The sequence below is a fragment of the Lutjanus erythropterus genome, chromosome 4, assembly GCF_056507025.1.
Source record: "Lutjanus erythropterus isolate fLutEry1 chromosome 4, fLutEry1.hap2, whole genome shotgun sequence".
Lineage (NCBI taxonomy): Eukaryota > Metazoa > Chordata > Actinopteri > Lutjaniformes > Lutjanidae > Lutjanus > Lutjanus erythropterus.
The window spans coordinates 23,021,816-23,035,408 of record NC_139320.1 but is presented as its reverse complement, the minus strand read 5'-3'; the positions used below and the strand labels follow the sequence as shown (position 1 = coordinate 23,035,408).

At 38.5% G+C, this 13,593-nt stretch overlaps 1 protein-coding gene across 3 annotated transcripts; it reads left to right on the top strand.

Moving 5' to 3' along the window:
- The first annotated feature begins 1,159 nt into the window (after window positions 1-1,159).
- spartb (spartin b) lies at window positions 1,160-12,997 on the top strand. Of its 3 annotated transcripts, none has more exons than XM_084717364.1 (9): window positions 1,160-1,367; window positions 2,557-3,380; window positions 7,023-7,220; window positions 8,700-8,847; window positions 10,564-10,758; window positions 10,851-11,009; window positions 11,123-11,213; window positions 11,407-11,447; window positions 12,695-12,997. In XM_084717364.1, exons 2-9 carry the CDS (start codon window positions 2,562-2,564, stop codon window positions 12,901-12,903), a joined length of 1,860 nt encoding a protein of 619 aa, XP_084573490.1. In that variant the 5' UTR covers window positions 1,160-1,367; window positions 2,557-2,561; the 3' UTR covers window positions 12,904-12,997. The 3 variants fall into 3 exon arrangements, with proteins under 3 accessions (XP_084573490.1, XP_084573488.1, XP_084573487.1); XM_084717362.1 differs by having other exon boundaries at window positions 11,407-11,453; window positions 12,699-12,961; XM_084717361.1 differs by lacking the exon at window positions 11,407-11,447 and having other exon boundaries at window positions 1,161-1,367; window positions 12,699-12,997.
- Window positions 12,998-13,593: the final 596 nt, after the last annotated feature.

Here is a 13,593-nt window from a genome sequence, read left to right as displayed (position 1 = left end):
ACAGGCGCTACATAAATTACTTTGTTAGAATACATGTTAGTATTTTAAATTTATATTACATTATACATATTTATAGAGAGTTTTATACTATTTGCATACATTGAATATACTTATCAACATGTCTGGCCATTAATTGATAATTTGTACAAATTTACAATGCAATGTTTAATCCCACTGATAAATATAGAGGTGATGTCTTGGAACACTTAAGAAAAATTACCATGATATATATATTACTGTATTTTGAAAGTATACACCAAGGAAACAAAAAATTGTTTCATCTTTTACAATTATTTGCTTATTTGTGTATTATTATTGTTATGATTATATTTCATTCTTCTTTTTTGTTTGTTTGTTCTTTATATGAATTTCTTACACCCAAACGTGGAACATTAAAATCACGAAACCTCTTTTACTCATTGTTTTAACTATGTTCTGTCATAAAACAGGTTTGTAAAATAAAGCAGATGTGTCACTGCCCTGACCAGTATCCAGCAGTGATGTAGCAGGAGTCAAACTAGGTGCAACCCCTTATTTTAACTGAAAAGTAATGCCGAAACAATATATAACGCTGCATAATTGAGTCGAATGCCATCATAATAATCACCAGGTTTTAGATTAGAATCTCGTAGCAGTCGTCCATATCGTGTTTTGTATTTCTTTTATTGTCGAAAGAAGTAATTACTGGAAATAATTGGAAAGTTTGTCTGAAAACTGGAAGTTTGTTTTCCTGTGAAACCAATAGTTAGAAACTAGACATGCAAGCAGGAACACCAGTTAAAGACAAGCACACCAACGGTTATTGTATTTATTTGTGTATTTGTTTAACACTTTTTCCTTTGTATGTTTCCTTGATACACTGACGTGTATGTTGTTCTACATTGACGTGAACTTGACTAATTTGAATTTCCTGCAGCTCCTCATTATGACCACTAGATGGCAGTGAAGATTCTAGTTTTAACTTTCATCTACATCCAGCGTCGTATCCAGTGCATTTCGGATGATTGTTTGCTGCCCTCCAGTGGTCAAAGCGACGAACTACAACATGTCCAATTAGTAAAAGTAGCGACAATGTTGCCTTGGTAGCATGCCAATACTTCCGGTCAGTACTTCAAAATAAAACGCTTGCGACAGATGTATGACATCGTAGAGAGTACGTCACGACTCTTCACTACTTTTCGTTTGGGGGGAGCAGTTAAAAGGTCCATCAGCGACTAACAACAAACCACAACTGTACTCAGGAAGACGGTTGCTGATTAAAGTTAACGCCATTAGATAGCCAGAAGGATTCCAGAAGAAGTGACGTTAGCTACAACACAGCTAACTGGCTAATTAAGCTGTTTTTTTGGAGTTTTTCGCTCACTGGGGTAAGTGTGGATACCGTTAGCTAATGAAGCAGCTAATGCTAACTAGCTAATAATACTCGTGTTGACTTATATTAACATACTTAACTATATTTATGTTGCTTTTGGTGCAGTTGTGCCATGGAGAAACAGATGAACAAGTGTGAACAGAGACGTTAGCTGTTGTTGCTGTTGGTATGATCAACATTAGCATGTTTTAGCTCACTCCAGCGACCTTTTTACACAAGATAAAGGAAACGCACATTACTAACTAGAGTTAATCAGGTAACGTTGCATCAGTCAAGGTGACAGGTCAGTTAAATTGAGGCCGAAGTTAAGTAAATAGCAAAATGTAAGTATAATAACCTGTAGCCTGAATCTAAAGTATTAAAAGTGATGTGTCAAATTCGAGCTAAAATGAGAATCTGTCATCTCATGTTGCCAGTGGTGGAATGTAACTAGATACATTTACTCAAGTAATATACTTGAGCTCAATTTCGAGGTATTTGCACTTTTCACTTTTCTTTTGCTTCTCTACATCTTAGAGGGAAATATTTAACTTTGTATTCCTGACAGCTTTCTAGGTGCTTCTCAGATTACATTTTTAATACCCTTCCTGCTCAGTAAAAACCATGTATCTCCAAATTTGGTGATTTTTATTTTTTTTAATTGAATTGAAATGGCTCCAATTTATTAAATGGATGAAGTGTTCTTTTATGGGTTGAACAATTCTCCTGCTTCTTAAGATAAATGAATTGTAGCTGCAAGGACTGGTCAATTATTTGATTTGGTCGACTTTAAGCACCTTACTCTGAATGTAACCACTTTATTTGTCAAAGCTCACAGATAATAGACTTTATAAAAAAAAAACCAGACATGCTGGTGACCTGACCTGTTGTTTTTTTTTTATTAACAATTTCCTCACCACCTGCACTGATTTCCTCACTCCATGCTGTTCCTGTTATTGTGTCACATGTCAATGATGCAACTGAACAACACACCCGTTGAATGATTGGTTGTTTATGTGTCACTCAAAGCACACATCATTATGAAGGGAGATGATAGGGCGTCTTCATGGCTGTTTGCATTTAATGCATTTAAGTGAAACCATTGAGTAGTTTTCTTATTGGTGTTGATAAAGTGTCTGTTTGCAGATACATATCACTCTTGTTATATTACTCAGGCCAAACTAATTCCAATTGTCTTGTTTCAGAGGGAATGGAGAAAGCTAAACAGGATGCATTCGACAATGCCAGACTTCAAGTGATCAAAGATGGCTATGAGCGGGCCTTTGAGTGCATCAATGAAGGACTCACAGTAGACGAGGCTGGAGATAAGACACAGGCCCTGGAGCTCTACAAGCGAGGGAGACAGCACCTCCTCAGGGCCATCAGTGTGCCTTCACGGGGAGACGAGTGCGTCGGCAGCTCCTGGGAGTCAGCCAGACAGATGCAGCAGAAGATGCAGGAGACGCTGAACAACATCACCACACGCCTGGCCATACTCGAGACCAGCTCTGACGTTGGATCCGCACCTGGCCCTGATGCTACAGACATGTCTGCAGAAGGTCTCTACCCAGCACTGCCCACCAAAAAGAAGCCAGAGAGACCCGCTCCACCTAACCTCTTTTCTGCTAATGGAGCTGTAGGAGGCGCTGCAGGAGGCAGACCTGCAGGCGGCAGCGAAGGTCTCCCACTCTCACCTCGCAGACAGCCCATGGTTCCAGTTGAGCAGCCTCCAGCGTACTCTCCTCAGGCAGCTGACGGCCACCTGTCTATCTCATACGGGACAGAAGCAGGGGAGATGTCGTTGGTCGGGGATGAGTTCTACAGTCGTACATCTAACTCGACACCATCTCCTCAGAGTATGGGTGAGGAGGGAGAGGAGATGCTGTACATCCCTCATGGTGTTCAGATATTCTTTGTCACACCTGAAGGGCAAGTGAGCGCTCCGTCGTACCCGGGCTACCTGCGGCTGGTGAAGTTTACAAGTGATCACTCTGACAGAATGCCCAACCGACCCCCAGCATTTCTGCAGGTAAGACAAAACGCATTTTTTTTCTCCCAGTGTTCCAGCACATGAAGGCACTTTCAGAACCAGATAAGCTCTTGTTGTGCCCGTGCATGATGCAACAAGTAAAAGTGAAATGTCACCACTGCAGTGTCACCAGGTCTCTAGGAAATTCTTTTGCCCTTTTACCTGATTTTGTAAGAGCCTTTTTTCTCGGCTCATCAAGAAGTCTTTGACTGTGAGTCATCAGCAGGAGATAGGCTTGTTAATGATCTCTGTCCCTCACCCTGTGGACGTGATCATGTGAGCACTGTTTACTCTGTGCCCTAATCCCATTGGGTTTATGGGTATGATGTCATCTTCTGGGAAATCCCAGATCAGTATCATTACTGGGTCAAAAGTAGAGCTGAACAATTTTGAAAAAATATCTAATTGTGATTATTTTTGACTGATTTGACTGACTTAGATTACATTAGAGGGAATTTAAATTTTTCATTTCATCTTTTATTTTCAGTTAACAGAATTTGAATGTTCTGATTTTTCTTTTGCAGGAATCTGCATAAAGATGCAACTAAATTTGCTGATTCTGATATTTTAGAGACCAAACAACAAATGGATTAATTGAGATAATAATAGACAGATTAATTGCATTGAAAATAATCTTTGGTTGCAGCCCTAGACCTGTACCAAACAACAATGTTTTTTTTTTTTTAATTCTGTACAATATAATAGATAGACAGCATGACAATATTTAAAATGATATTCTGAAATTGCAGTCGGCCATATTGCAATTTTGGTTAATTGTTCAGCCCTACTGTGGACATAATAACGTGTGACATAGACAGTACTACAGTCATGATGTACTGGACATTAACTTCCTCCTCATATAAAAAAGTTTGATGTTATGACTATTAATTTGAAAAAATATATTTTGTGTTATAAATATATTTTAATGTATTTATTTTGTTTTGTGTCATTGAAAACATCACACATGCCAAGATTTTCACAATTAAACTTGGTGAAGCAGTTTCAGTATGTGTATCAATACTTTTTTAAAATTTCAGTACACTTTAACAAAACCACCATAATGCTGATAACGTGATAGTTTTGATCACCATAATTGTGATATGAAATTTTTATTCTGTTTCATTTGTGTAGATGCACTTTGCTTAACCTAGTTATCTAAAAACATAGTGATCAAACTATGAAACAAATATTCTGCTTTCATGGAGAAAGAAACACACATATGACGCATTTATGCAATACTGCTGCTTCTCTCTTTTCAAACTTTCACACACAGAACTTTAGCAGCATTTTTGATTGGTCAGCATCATTCAAACAATCAAAATTAATTTTGGAAAATATGTGAATTGCACTTAAATTTTTTTGCTTTTTTTTCTTCCTTGTGCTTGAAATGACTCCACACAGCTCTTCTTTTCTCTCCTTTGATCTTTACTTAGTTTTATGAAAATACTTTTGCAGAATGTTAACATAGCAATTTAACAGTTATTCTGTGTTGTTTATCTCTGTTATTATGGAAAACAACTGTCCAGTTTCACAGATGAGTCTGAAATCCTCATCAGATATTTTTGTTCATCTTCCTTGATGTAGTTTAGTCTATGAAAAGCACAGAAATAAATCGTCTCACATTTAGATATGGCTGGGTATCAGTGGTCAATACCTTTAAGTTATCGATTGAAATAACCCAGTACGAAGTAGTATCAAAACTTTTCCAGTCAAAGGATACATGCATTCAATCCTTTAGGTACCCAGATTTAAAAAAAAAACATGACTTTTCATATAGTTTTGCTTGAAGCTAATCACCACAAATGTTATTCCTAAAGAAGAACTTTTGACTAAGGGATTGATTGAAGTACTTCATTAGTATTGTTATCACTGTAACGGTACTGGTGTCTTAATTCTTTAAACGATACCCAGCCCTACACTTAGGTAGCACTGTAACTTATGTACAGACCATCAGGCCTTGAGCCACTAGTTTGGTCTGTGAATGTGGCGGTCATATGTAAACACCATAACAAGTGATAAGATAAGAAATTACATGCAGCTATGTAAACGTATCAGCTCAGGTTTTTGTTTAAAGACTAAATCAATCAATAGCTTATCTAATGTATACAACTCATTCTGTTTTGAGCAATTTTGTTTTGTGTTTTGGACACTATTTTTCCTGCTGTCTGTTTAAACAGCCAATACATTGACATTAGTACATCATGGGACTGAAATTTGACTCTTCATTGGGGAATTTCCCAGGTGGTGTTGCCAGGGGGTGACAGCAGTGACTCACATGAGTGCAAGTAATTATCTAAACCCTGCTTACACTGTTATGCCCTATAATCCTGTTAGACATGCAGCAGTCAGAGGGAGACAGTGTCCTCTGATTTGTCTCCTCTCAGACGCTTCACTGTGTCACACTAATTAGAATCACCATTAGACTTGTAAGGCTCATCATTTTGAGGTTATATTTTTGAAAAAGATCTGTACTTTAGCCAGATCTTTTCTCTCTTACCCTCTTACTTTTGACTTCAATGTAAATTCAGTCATCATTGTACTATGCTGTGTATTAGGGCACATTATTTAGAAATAAATAGGAAGTTTGAGGCTGGTACACATCATTCTGACATCATACATTTATCTACAAACTCCAATTCCAAAAAACTTCACTTGCTGTGTAAAATGTAAATAAAAACATAATGCAATTACTTGCAAATCTACTTTTTGACATTATATTCAATTGAATACAGTACAAAGACAATATATTTAATGTTCAAAATAATTAACTTTATTGTTTTTACTAAGTATACATTCATGCTGAGGACAAGGGCATGTATACTATGACTTTATGTGACAGTCCGGTGTTTCATTCAAGAATTCACCACACGTTTTCAGTAGAAGACAAGTCTGGACTGCAGGCCGGTCAGTCTAGTACATGAAATATGAAGCCATGCTGTTGTACGACTTGCAGAATATTTCTTGTCTTTGTCTTGCTGAAATAAGAAGTTTTTTAAAAAGACATTGTCTGGATGGCAGCATATGTTGCTCCAAAACCTGTATGTATCTTTCAGCATTAATGGGGCCTTCACAGATGGGACAGTTACCCATGATGCCGTTGGCATCAACACAACCCCAAACAATCACAGAGGCTGGCTTTTGAAGTTAGCGCTGACAACAGTCTTGATGGTCCTTTTCCTCTTTAGCCCAGAGGACAAAACGTCTATGATTTCAGAGAATAATTTGAAATGTGGGTTCTTCAGTCCATCTCAGATGGGCTTGGGTCCCAGAGAAATAGTTGGCATTTCTGGATGTTGTTGGTATATGGCTTTCACTTTGCAGGGCAGAATCTTAACTGAATGACTGAGCCTTTTGAGGAAGGCCCTTTGACACCCAATCACAATACCATGGCCTGTTATCAGTTAACCTGTTTACCCAGAAATGTTCCAAACAGGTGGAATTCAAAATGAGTGTAAAGTGTATCAGTTTGAAGATTAAATACATTTCCTTTGTGTTGCATACAATTGAAAATAATTTGCAAATAATTTCATTCTGTCTTTACATTTTACTCAGCTACCCAACTTTTTTGGATTTAGAGTTTGTATTGTCAGTTTTTCCAGCTTCAAGTTTATGTCTTTTAACCTCTCCTTTGCTTCCTGGCAGGTGTGTGACTGGCTCTACCCTCTCATGGCCATGGACTCTCCAGTGTTGCTGTGTAACACTGGTGTGTTTATGTTTCCGGACATGATGGCGCCAGCTCCAGGCTATTATGTGGGGGTGGTGCTGTCCTCCGAACTGCCTGCTGCAGACAGAGTGCTGTTTCAGGACCTGCTGTCCCAGATGACAGATCTGAGGGTTCAGGTCAGTGTTGATGTGCTGTCAGCTCTGCAACAGCACAACACATTTTGACATTCTTTGGGGAACAACAGTCTATATATATCACCTTAAATCAATACAGGTCATCTCCAGCTTAACACCATTTATTTTTGTCCTGTCTTTCTCACTGAGAAATTTCTCAGGGTCATTGAGTTCTCAAGTGCATTTCTTCTGTTTTTACATCAAAATATGTTTACATAAATATTTGTAGCCGCCGAAGAATTGTTACACAATGGCTTCTGGCAAATCCTCTTGTGCCAGTGGGGGACAACGAGAGCTATTTTAGGCAAATGAGGCTGCAAAGTTTGGGTGCTCTGTTCCTATTGGTAGATACAGGCATGTGAGTTTGGGAGCCTCATCTTCATTTTGTGTTCTTTGAAAGCTGAGATTCCACCTATCAGTCTAATTGTTCCATAATATTAATGTCATACTTGAACGCCTTAGCTTCAGAAACTAATGTTGACTTAACAAACTGGTGTTTACCCACACATAAGAGTCTGTTTAGGTCAGGGTAGCCATCTAAATAGACATGTGCTCTGACATCAAGATGTTTTTTTTTAAATTATAAAGTCTGTGTTGAAATGCAGTTAAAAGTGCAGACAGTCAGCAAAATGTGCCAAAATGCAGTGGTGCAATGGTTAGTTAACTTGTGATTTCACTGCTGTTTTGGCAGTCCTTACTGAAACACCCTCCACCCTCTTCCTAGTTTATCGTCACAAACAAATTCTGCACGCGCAGAAAACACTGCACATATTAAATCTGTCCCTCCCATGAAAACAATGGTAGCTGCTGCTTACGTGATGCTTTGAGGCTGCAGACTGAGAGGACTCCAAAGTCGTTCAGTGTTTTTGCCTGGCGTGAAACTCTTGCTCATGCTCACTTCTGAGCTGGCACACTTCTTCAGGTTCCCCCTGCCTCAGCATTTGTGGGGATTTGAGTCAGGCAGGTGAGGAGAATTAATCAGCCATAATGCTCTTATCTGCAGCAGTTAGAACAACCTCCGAGCTTCAGCTGAAAGACAAGTGCTAGTTCAGCCATGATGGAGGTAGAGACGCTGGCTCAGATCGATGCCAAACAAGGTCATTTCTAATGTCTGCAGTCAGACTATTTCACTTCTCTGATGGATGTCATTCCCTGTCAGCAAGTAGGCACTTTCATGTTGTTTATTATTTTTCGGTCCAGTAGAAGATTTGAGGTTTTCAGCACAAAGGAAGACTGTTCTGACGGCGCAGAGATATTTTAGAATGGCAATCTCTTTATGGCAAACAAATAGCACATTGTAACAAGAAGCACAGAGGAATGAGAGGAACTATTGTGTGAATTCGGAGGTTACTTGGAGGCAAGCATCTGAATGGAGATGTGTACAGCTTGTACAAAGTTGTCCAAAGATTTTGACTTACAAGTAGGTCTTATTTTCAACCCATGTTGTCTGTCAGTAGCTAACTGATGTGTCTGTATGATCAGGCTCCAGATGAAGCTGCAGAAACTGTTAATCTCAGTCAGAAGGTGTCCATCGCTACACCTGAGGAGACTGTATCAGCGGAGACAGAGACAGAGGAGGATAAGCCTCTACCTGAGTGGAGTGAAAAGGTGGCAAATGGAATCCTGACAGGTGAGGTCAAACTGTATATTACCCCTTAAAATATCTTTATTTGTGGTGTAACAGAACATAGTTGATCCATGATCTGTATGGATCAATCCACATGGTTCAGCATGCATGTGACCTGCAAATTAATTGCAAAATTTGACCATTATAGTGTGAAATACATTTCTACTACTGCTGTTACTTTTATAAGTAACTTTCCAAAAAAGTTGGGACGGTGCGTAAAACATAAATAACAACAAAATGCAATGTTTTGACCTATATTCAATTGAATACAATCCAAAGACAAGATATTTAATGTAAACTGATTAACTACACATTTTTGTAGATATACACTCTTTCAGAATTTGATGCCTGCAACACGTTTCAAAAAAGTTGGGACAGGAGCATGATGCATCATCTTTTTTAACAACACCAATTAAGCATTTGGGAATTGAGGACACTAATTGTTGAAGTTTTGAAAGTGAAATTCTTTCTCATTCTTGCTCGATATACAACTTTGCCATCCAGGTTCTGTGTTTTTGTGTTTTCTGCTTCACAGTGTGCCTCACATTTTTGATGGGAGGCAGGTCTTGACTGCAGGCAGGCCAGCCTAGTACCCTCATCCTCTTATTACAAATCCATGCTGCTGTAACACCTGCAGAATGTGTCTTGACATTGTCTTGTTGAAATAAGCAGTTACATCCATAAATAGGATGTCTTGATGGCAGCATATGTTGCTTCAAGTACTATATGTACTTTTCAGCATTATTGGGGCCTTCACAGATGTGACAGTTAACCCATGATGTCACGGAAACACCCATCACAGATTCTGACTTCTGAAACTTGGCAACAATCTTGATGGTCCTTTTTATCTTTAGCCCAAGAAATGTTGTTCTCAAACTGTTGGACTATTCTCCCACACAGTTTTTTACAAAGCGGTGAACCTCGCCCGATCCTTGCTTGTGAACGACTGTGCCTTTCAAGGATGCTCCTTTCATACTCAATCATGAACAAGACACCTATAACAATTTTACCCGTTTACCTGTTGAATGTTCCAACCAGATGTTTTTTGAGCATTTCACAACTTTCCCAGTGTTTTTGTTGCCCTTGTCCCAACTTTTTTGGAAAACGTATATTTGTTGCCCTTGTTTTAACATTTGATATCTTGTCTCTCTATAGTTTGCAAGTGAATTAAGGTTGAAAAGGATTTGCAAATCATTGCATTCCATTTTTATTTTATTTGCACTGCGTCCCAATTTTTTTGGCATCGGGGTTGTAATAATTCCATAAATCTTGCTGCAGACTTGCAGTGAAAAGACAAGACAGATGTGTGCTGTGTTTTACTCTGAAGTGCAATGATTAGTGGAGGCAAGAGTGATTTAAAAGTTGTTGCTTTTGTCTTAATTGAGTGAAATCCCATAGACTGCAATTTTGAGCATTTTCAGTGGTGTAACTGGGAAATTGGGCGTGCCGATCTTAAAGGTAGTTATTGTAACTTTGTCAATATCTGCTGGCTTCCCATCAACACACACTCAGCCTGCTCACCAGAGCAACTCCGGTGTCTTTGATAGCTGTCAGTGTTGATTAGCTAGTCCCCCTGTTGTGTAACCAATCAGATATTCCTGCATGCAGGACATTGAGATCTGTTGTATCTCTAATCTTTATGCTTTAGTTTGTTCACAGTTAGTTAGGAAAGACTTGACACTGCATGACTAACTCTGTCTGATCCTGTTGTCCTGTCAGGTGCGTCCTGGCTGAGTTGGGGCCTGGTGAAAGGAGCCGAGTTCACAGGCAAGGCCATCCACAAAGGAGCATCTAAACTCCGAGAACACATCACTCCGGAGGACAAACCCACCCACGTCAGCCCCACAGTCACCAAAGGTCTCCATGTTGCCAAGCAAGCGACGGGGGGAGCGGTCAAAGTCAGCCAGTTTCTAGGTGACTAAGTTGTCCTCAGTCAGCATGTTTTACTGACCTTGTGTGGTTATTTGACAGTAGACCTCTAATTGACTAATGCTGTGTTGCAACAGTGGATGGAGTGTGTACGGTGGCTGGCTGTGTGGGTCGAGAGTTGGCCCCACATGTTAAAAAACATGGAGGCAAGCTGATCCCAGAGTCTATGAGGAAAGACAAGGATGGGCGTTCCAACATAGATGGAGCCATGGTGGTGGCTGCCAGTGGAGTGCAAGGTAGAGTGAATCTGCATTTTATATTCTCTAAGAAGTTTTTTTATAAGAGGAGTTCTAAAATGCACCGATCATGCTTTGTTTTGTTTTGTTTTTTTTTGTGTATTTTTATCCAGGATTTGCGACTATGTGGACCGGTTTGGAAGTAGCAGCAAAGAACATCACGACGAGTGTAGCAGCAGAGACAGTCACCACTGTAAAACATAAGTAAGTCTTCCCTTGTATTTTAAATTACATGTCTAACCACTTTCACTTGCTTGAATATAAAGTAACACAAATATATGCTCTACACTGCTTGCTAGTCAGGTTTTTGATGTGTAAGTTGCAAATGTGTTCTTGCATTATACATGCAAAAACCAAACATGCACTCACTCATTTTACTTTTCAATTTGCCTTGCAGATTTAGGGGTCTACAAAACATCTTTGACCCACCTAATGAGGAGAAATGTAATTCTACCTAATTATACACAGCTATTTAACTCCACTGTGTTTTTTGCAATCATTTTCTTTTTGCACAAATCTCTCTAAAGCCTCCTATGCTGTGCTAATTCACTGCCCTCCACTGTGTGGTAATTCACAAGACAGAGCTGCTTTTCACTGATTTCTCAAATGTTTCTAAAGGAAGATTCACATTTCTGTCCTGCCTTACTTTAAAATCTTCCCATATTCTATGAGTTAGTGCTACATGTTCCATTGATGAGCAAAATATCTACACAATAGAGCTGATTATTGATTGGGTGGGTGATACCATTATATATTGTGAAACAGTTTATATTTGTCAAGTGTCAAAAAGTTCACGATTCCCTCCTTTAAGTACCTGCTATTTAATTAACAGGATTAATCAAACTTTCCCAGCAAGCTTTTTTATAATTAAATGATTTCTGAATTCAGTTTCAATACACAGTAGGGCTGAACAGTTAGTCAAAATAGGATTGAAATCACAGATAAAGGCTTTTTGGTACAGATTCCAGCAAAAATCACATTATTTTTTATATTTTTTTTATATCTGTGGCAAAGAAATGCAAAATATTACAATTCTCACTAAATTTGTAGCTGATATTCAATCACAATATCTCAAAATAATCACAGCATGATATATATATATATTTTTTTTTTGCATACATTGATATTGTGAGAATAAATTATAAGTACCATTCTTGCTCACCCTTAGTTTTCTGAATCATAGTGGAAACATGATTAAAAGTCACATTCTGGCAGTCAGAAATTTCTTTAAGGTCCAGTGTGTAAGATTTACAGAGGTTATATGGCAAAAATAAAATATATTTAGAAGTATGTTTTCATTAGAGTATCAAATAAGAATCATTATGTTCTTGTTACCTTAGAATGAACCCCTTATACCTATAGAAGGTGTGGGTCCTCCTCTACAGAGGTCACCATGTTGCACCAGCATGTTTCTGTAGTAATCTAGAGTGAACAAACCAAACGCTCCAAATGCGGCCTCTCACAAGTTGTTTGCAATCTGCAAGCACACTGCTAGATGCCACTAAATCCTACACACTGGTCCTTCAATTTAAGATTGTGCACTTGCATGGGTTTAATCCTCTCATTAAAATTCCCATACAGCATGACATCTTTGTAATCCTTGCACTGCATATTAATCAATCCCCCCCCAAATCCTCTGTTTTCCCGCCCCTCGTTCTGACCTCTCATCCAATCTGACTTCTGATGAAGGTACGGAGCAGCAGCGGGACAAGCCACAGACCACGCTGTCAATTCTGCCATTAATGTCGGTATCACTGCCTTCAACGTTGACAACCTGGGCATCAAAGCTGTGGTGAAAAGGACTGGCAGGCAAACGGCCCAGGCCATTTTGGAAGACTACAAGCTTCAGGAAAAACCAGAGAATGGGAAGCAAGTGGAGAAATCGGACAAATAGCTGGTAGTGCCCTGCCTCACTCCCTCAGTAACGCCTTAAAGCATGATTTGTATTCTTATATCAAAAAATCTATATTTAATATTCCATATTTATAAGACATCACAGAAGATAACCACTGTAATACACATTTCCTATAGTTTGATACAGCTCTTAAGCACTTTATCTTTATTTAAAATGAGGTATGTGGACCTAAATGAAGAAAAACAGCAGATTATATAACCCAAATTAAAACAAATTTGGGGTGTACTATATATTTTAACACACTGTAACATTCAGGTATCATCACTTAACCTGGAAGATACCAATTAAACTGCCCTTTGTACTGACAAAGCATTGACTTGTTAACTCGACACTGGAACCTTTCCCCATCTGTGTGTTTGAGTTTTTCCCCTGGTAGGGTAAGTGCAATTCAGATACTTTAAATAAATTATTTAAAAAAAAAAACTATCAATATTTTCAGATATAACTGTTAAAGGCAAAAGTGTATCTGCTATACTTTGTTTCTCCCTGTGGTGTTTAAAATGGGAAGTCATCACTGCTGCTGACTGTGCCTAAAAATCTCAAATGATATGCAAAAATCTAATGTTTTGTAAAACTGAACCAGTAAAACTAAATATAGTCTATAATGTATTTTTGTTAGACCTTCACTCATATGACTGAGGTTTACTCAAGTGTTGATTATGCCTCTAA